The sequence below is a fragment of the Phytophthora sojae genome, assembly GCF_000149755.1.
Source record: "Phytophthora sojae unplaced genomic scaffold PHYSOscaffold_26, whole genome shotgun sequence".
Lineage (NCBI taxonomy): Eukaryota > Oomycota > Peronosporomycetes > Peronosporales > Peronosporaceae > Phytophthora > Phytophthora sojae.
In genome coordinates, this window is record NW_009258140.1 from 58,556 (window position 1) to 65,105 (window position 6,550).

Below are 6,550 nucleotides of genomic sequence, written 5' to 3' on the forward strand. Positions count from 1 at the left end.
GGCCAACGGCTTCTGACCAGCACACCTTGGTCAATCGTCGGTCTTGGTCGTTGCCTTGGGTGAGGTGGCACGTCGGCGAGTTTCCAGCGTTGCCTCGCTCACCCCTTCGTTCCTCCACGCCCCTTGTGTGCTATCCTCGATGTCATGCTCTCTTCGACTCTTCCTCCGCTTGTTCACCCCGTCGCCGCCGCCGTCTTGACTGCTGCTCGCTATCTTTCGCCGCCGCTTCGGATATCTTTACCAGTACTGCGTACCCTCCTTGCGTCGTCCGTCCTCGATCCTGTTCCTGTTGTAGTCCTTGCTGCTGGGTCGTCTCTCCTTGAAGCTCTGTTGGTCCTTGGAAGCATCCTGGCACTCAGAGCCTTGGCCACAGTTGCTGCGTGTCGCTCGTTGCCCTTTGACGATGGTCATCACGTACACTAGCTGCTTCGTGCACGTGACTGGTACTCGCTAATAGCCTTCTCAGCGCAGCCTTCTCAGCAACAGATGCCACTTTGCGCCACTAGAAATCGACTCGGTGCTTACTATGGCCTAGCTCAACTCCTCGGAGCCCAACACTGCACCTCCGATGTAGTGAAACGTCGTCCGCACTGCGGTTTGTCAATGGAGTAAGGAGCAATACTACCACGCGTAGAGCAGGCGCGAGCCATTGCAGCCAACTGCAACCCATTGGGGCGTACCCAAGCCTTGCCGATGGCGCCCACGCGGCGGTACACCAGCTCTGAGCCGCGAGCCGCTCAGTGACGTTGGCCCCGGTCCTGCAGCTACTGCTTCGTGTGGTGGTGAAGTCAAGCGCAAACTCTGAAGTGGCGACTGTAGATCCATTAACGTACAGAGGGTGGCGCCTTAGAGAGACACCTGATATATTCATCATAGACGGGGATTTTAGTATTGGGGGTTAGGGTATAGAGAATTAGTATGCAATCCTATGAATCGATAGTAGTTATTAGAGGTGATCAGTTATATGCCGTCCCTCTAAGGCGCCACCTTCTGTACACGATCGCGCGTCGGATTCTTCAAAGCAGCCTGGCCATGTTGAATATGTAGTCCGTCAAAGTGGCGCACACATATAGCCCGAAGGCCTTCCATGCCAGGCACCCTCGACGAAGTTATGTGGCTAGAAGGTATTGAGTCGGTAAACATGCCCCCATGGCAAGTACAAACATTATATTATTTGATTTATAAGTTGCCTAACTGCCTACCACTAAGCTACGATAACGCGATCTTCTTCAACACGATCGTGTTACCATAATTCGGTAACACGGCAATCTTACCGAGTTATGGTAACACGGTCGTCTCAATAAGTAATGATAACACGGCTATGGCTGCACGGTCGCCTAGCCGAGTTATGCACATAAGCACGCCCTATGCAGATAGTGGTGCATGATCGATAGGAGGCATAGGCATGTTCGTCGAGCGGGTCATACGCCAGTATGATCATACGGCGCGCTCTGATAGCGTCTGAACCATATTAATTAGGACGGATAGACAACGCCAATGGGAGTATGGAAACTTAAAACAAGTCATGTTGAATGACCCGGTCCAGTTAGTTCGCAAAACCCTGCATTCAGGCATGTAATACGCTGGCTTGTGGCATGTCTGTAATGTGCTCTGACACACGCACCGAATGTTATAAGGGGCCACAGGAAAATGTAATACAATCGAACAACATAATTCGCAGTTCGTTTAGAACTGTCGTTACATGCAAGTTTTTGTCAGATACCGGTACAAATCAATTTGGAGTGATCGGCCAGCTGACTCTAATTATTTATGGAATTCCATTTGATACTAGAACCAAGTGTATAGAGTACTAACCAGGTGGTCCACACAAACTTACCATCCAACTTGAAGTTTGTGGCCTAACAATCGACAACTCGGCCACGAGCTTGAAGTTTGTGGTCTAACAATCGACAGCTCGGACATCACTGTGGCTTGGAAGGAGCGAGATTGATCGACCTCATTTCCGATTATTCTCGTTGGGGTAAGCGTCATGACTAGAAACCGCAGCCATTGCCACGGTGATGACAGCGGTACCACTGTGTCTCGTCTCGCGGTGAGGAAGACTTGATGCAGCATCTTAGCAGCGGCCAGAGGAAGCATGGAGTCGAGGCGTAACAGTTATGCATTGTGTGGTGAGGATACATGGGGCGCTGGCAGTGGTAAATGAAGGGACGTAAAATTCTGGAGGTTTACGTGTTAATGCTCTTGGTATTGCTAGGAGGAGACGGAGGAGGAGGAGGAGCTTAAGCTCTAATACTGGGATCAACTGTGCCACACAAGGTAACCATTACGAACGGGGTGCTGGTCGAGTTGTTGAGTGCAATGAAATTAACTGTTCTCGCATTTCACGTGACGAACAGTTCGGTTGCTGCTTTTGCAGCAAGAGGGCCAGCAGAGCTAAACGTCAGTGTTTATCCCCCGCACGATTTCCCTCTCGTGACGATACGTACACGGTTGAAGATAATCAATCTACTGCTGTTGCCAGTCTTCCCGGCGTGGTGAGTAGCCGTGATGGTGGTATTGACCCTGGCACTAGTGCAGGTATTTGTGAAATCGAGACGATGCCCACACGATGACTTCGATACTAGAACTATTGCATCAAGGTCTCGTCCAGGGCTGGTAAAACCTGATACTTGGTTTAAACCAATATAACCTAATTTTTATGTCTACAGAAAGCGTTGTCGCTGATTTAATGACTACTATCGCTGTTTTCATGTAGTTGCCTATGCAAGGCGCATTTACAGCTTGTTGTGGAAGGATTCACGAAACAAGGAAATAGTTTTGATGCCGAAGAGCTCTGGAATGCTTGTCCATCCTCTTTCCTACGTTGATAGGCTTTGTACGGGCTTGGCGCAACATTGACGCTGCTATTTGTTGGATTATGCTGTTCTTCAGGGTACATAATATGCCCCACGTAGGAACTTATTTTATTCTCATTCAGTGGGGCGGCTTTTCTCGTCGGGATTTCATGCAATCCGGTGGCTTTTCGTACCGTAAATCAGATTTGTCCTTCTTTCATTCTCGGGTCAGCTACAGTTGCTACTTCGCCTTCACGGCGACACCCAAACTGGTACTTACTGGAGCTCTACGCTGGAAGCGTACCTGATCGGCAATCCAGGCTGCATCTCAATAACTTAAATACCTGTTAATTACACGCACCGGTCCTCTGCCTTCGGCGTTGGATTCCTTGGCATATTCCAGAAAGGATCGTTGCGGAGGATGGTAAAAACTATAAAATGCTTTGCTTAAAGTGTACTATGACCTAACAAACGGCACACACGACACGCTTTTAATGCTCTTACATATCACCCGATCTTGATGAAGATTTCTAGCCTTACTGTAATGATCTGCACGTGCAAGAGCAGAACACAACCACATCATCAGTTGAGTCCGCACGCAGAGAGCCCAAGTCGTCGTCTGCATACTCACCGGTTGCGCAAGCTCCTGCTCCGGCACGCCTCAGCCAACCACTTCATGTTTAGGACCGAGCGCCATGAGGGCGCCCTCGGGTAGATGGATAGCAGCAAACAGACAAAGACATCAATTCAGTTTCCATTTTACTCGCAACACAACAAGCACAACCAGAACCTTACACTTGGTAGCAGTTGCGCCTCCAGCGCGCGCTTCCGTCCAGTTCCAGTTCCGGTCTCTGTTCGAGTTCCAGTTCCAGATCCAGTCCAGCCCTGCCACGCGTCGCTAGTGTGCACGCCGTCCAGCCTAGTCCATCCCGCGTTGTCGTTGCGCACGCCGTCTTCCTCGCCTACGTTCTTCGATGCGCCGCACCTATACCTCTCGCCGTTCAGCTTCTCCGGGTGCGCCGAGTGCGTTGCCTCGTCCGCAGCTTCGTTTCGCTCGTCGCCGACGGGACCTCCATTTTCGCCGGGCTCGCTCCTTTTCTTTCTGGGGGAGGAGTGGCGACGCGCATTGTCACTCGTCACTTCGTGTCGACATCTCATTGGTGCATTTAGCCCAATCACTCCCGCGTGTCCATACGCGGCACCCACCTCGACCTTCCGCTTGTCGCCTCGGCTGTCACTTGCAAACAGTGCGCAGCCGAGTGTAACATCCGCGTCTGTGGCCGTTACGAGTCTAGTAGTAGGAGTCTTTGTGCTCCGAGGCGGGCTCGAGCTAGCGCCGGACGGAATTGCACCAGTTGCTTCCTTCGGGACGCTGGAGCAAGTGGTTGGTACTTGTTGGAAACAGAGCTCCAGGACGAGCTTCTGTGACTTCGTTGGGGCTTACAGACATTGTCGGAAGCAGCGCTCCTGGGAGTGCCTGCGACTTCAAATTTTGATTGATTTGGCTGAGGGGCTTGCGCGCCCCAGCCATCTATTGACGACGTGTCTAGCGTAGGCGCAAACATGGATGAAGCAGCGATGCAGCACGCGGACAGCGTGCAGCAGATGTTCGCCTCGCTCGCGGCGATGATGCGCGAGCAGCAGCAGTTCATGGCACAGACAGCCGAGCTGCAGCGCCAGATGGCGGCGACACTGCAACAGCAACAGCAGCAGCAATCCACCTCGCAGCAGCAGCAACCGTCGGTGGCCGACTCTTCGTCGCCAGACACGCGCGAGTACCGGGCCGAGGGCATCACCATGCCGATGTTCTCCGGCACCAAGGACGACGACGTCGCGGACTACCTCTTCAGCGCCAAGCTCTACTTTGAGTCGAAGAACATCAAGTACGGCGCCGACTCGCCGCAGCAGCGCCACTTGTCGCTCTTGGTGGCAAACTTGAAGGGACCAGCAGCGGCTTGGTACCGCGAGTTCGTCTCCCACGACGGAAACTTCCTGCACTCGGTCACGCAGTTCGAGGAGCTGCTGACCAGCGAGTTCACGACACCCGATCGGCAAGAGCACCTGCGTGACCAGCTCCTACGCCTGCGCCAGAACAACTTCACCTGTCTTGAAGATTACGTATCGGCCTTCCGGCACATCATCTGCAAGGTAGAGGAGATGAGCGACATCGACAAGGTCATGCATTTCCAGAAGGGGTTGGTCGTAGAGATCAAACAAGAGGTGAAGCTGCGCCAGTTCAGGAACACGACAGACGCAAATTCGTTTGCACTCATGTACGACCGCACGCACGCTGTAGGATCGCGTCGAACCAACGTGAACCGCGGTGGCCAAGGGCCACAACGCCTTCAGCAGTCGTCACATCACGTCGAGGAGCCGACCCCAATGGAGATCGGGAGTTCGCGCTTCGTCTCTCACGAAGAGTGTCTGCGAAGTAATCTTTGCTTTTACTGCAAGGAGCCCGGACACCGCCTGGCTACGTGTCCTAAGCGGCCAGCGCGTAACAACCCCCGAGGCTCGTCTCGTCCTCCACAAGGGCGCGGTTCTTTCCGCGCAAACGAGGGCTCGTTTCGCCGCATTGTTGAAGACGACGACGATGACGACGCCTACGCAGACAACCGCGACGACCACGTCGAGGTCATCGACAGTTTGCAGCTGAACATGGTGTCTCTCGACGCGAAGTTGTCGCCCAATCGTGAACTGTTGAGGTTCGAGGGAGCGATGAGCGGCCAGGCAGTGCGAGTCTTGATCGACAGTGGTGCAGAGCGCAACACTGTGCGTCCGGGTCTCGCGCAGCACTACGTTGAGGCCACCAAGGCCACGGCCGAGCGCTTTGATGGCACGACAACCCCGGCGCGTACCGCACAGCAATGTTTGGAGACTGTCTGCTTTGATGGCAGAGTCTTCAACGATCTTTCTCTCATTGATGTGAGGTATCTTCAAACCAAGACGTGATTCTCGGTCACCTGTGGTTAGTGCAGTTCAACCCGATCATCAATTGGCAAACCGGAGTGATGCCCTTCCCCAACCAGCGAGTAGTACATGACTTCGGTTCCGTGAACAGCAGTCTTGAGGTGGCGGGACCGACGGTGGCTTCAGTGGAAGTGAAACCGGAATTTCTTCAGCACCCGCTTCCCCCGAACCTGCGGCAGCAGCTCGATGACCATATGCAGGCAGGCTACTTCAGTATGCCGTTGGGACCGAGCTCACTAGCAGCGCTGGGACACCAGACCTTACCACGCATCTTTGACGACGGTGACGATGGTACAGGCGCGTCGCCGCTGTGTGTTCTTGCGGCTGCGGAGTCCGAGAAGAAGGTGAAGGCTGACGAGTACGTCGAACTGTATCATGTCACGGTGAAGACGTCGCTCAAGGTGAAGTCCGTGCCATTGCAGCTTCAAGCGGTTCTTGAAGAGTTCGCAGATGTCTTTCCAGCAGAGCTGCCACCTGGATTACCACCAAGCCGCTCCATCGAGCACGAAGTGGTCTTGAAACCAGGGGTGACGCCAAGCAACCGAGCTCCCTTCCGCCTCTCGAAGGTTGAGCAGGAAGTATTGGACATCTTTGTGGCAGAGCTGCTGAAGAAGAACTGGGTCGAAGTGTCGGACTCTCCCTGGGTATCGAACATCTTCGGCGTGCCGAAAAAGGATCCCGCGACGGGCAAGTTCCCATCCCGCTTGGAGTGGTTGCACTCGAACAACCCGCACATGCCGATTCGATGGGTCATCGACTATCGCTTGGTGAATGCCGCCTCG

General features: G+C 53.7%; 3 protein-coding genes across 3 annotated transcripts; 2 read left to right on the plus strand and 1 right to left on the minus strand.

Moving 5' to 3' along the window:
* Nucleotides 1-119: 119 nt before the first annotated feature.
* On the minus strand, nt 120-783 carry PHYSODRAFT_292765 (hypothetical protein). The gene has a single exon (XM_009541573.1). The coding sequence runs from the start codon at nt 409-411 to the stop codon at nt 238-240; it is 174 nt and encodes a 57-aa protein (XP_009539868.1). The 5' UTR covers nt 412-783; the 3' UTR covers nt 120-237.
* Nucleotides 784-2,899: 2,116 nt separating this feature from the next.
* On the plus strand, nt 2,900-3,155 carry PHYSODRAFT_358101 (hypothetical protein). Its single transcript, XM_009541574.1, has one exon. The coding sequence runs from the start codon at nt 2,906-2,908 to the stop codon at nt 3,104-3,106; it is 201 nt and encodes a 66-aa protein (XP_009539869.1). The 5' UTR covers nt 2,900-2,905; the 3' UTR covers nt 3,107-3,155.
* A 1,440-nt stretch (nt 3,156-4,595) lies between these two features.
* On the plus strand, nt 4,596-5,750 carry PHYSODRAFT_535906 (hypothetical protein; the record flags this gene model as incomplete). Its single annotated transcript, XM_009541575.1, has 4 exons — nt 4,596-4,769; nt 4,872-5,090; nt 5,151-5,319; nt 5,410-5,750. The coding sequence occupies 4 exons, from the start codon at nt 4,596-4,598 to the stop codon at nt 5,748-5,750; spliced, it is 903 nt and encodes a 300-aa protein (XP_009539870.1).
* Nucleotides 5,751-6,550: the final 800 nt, after the last annotated feature.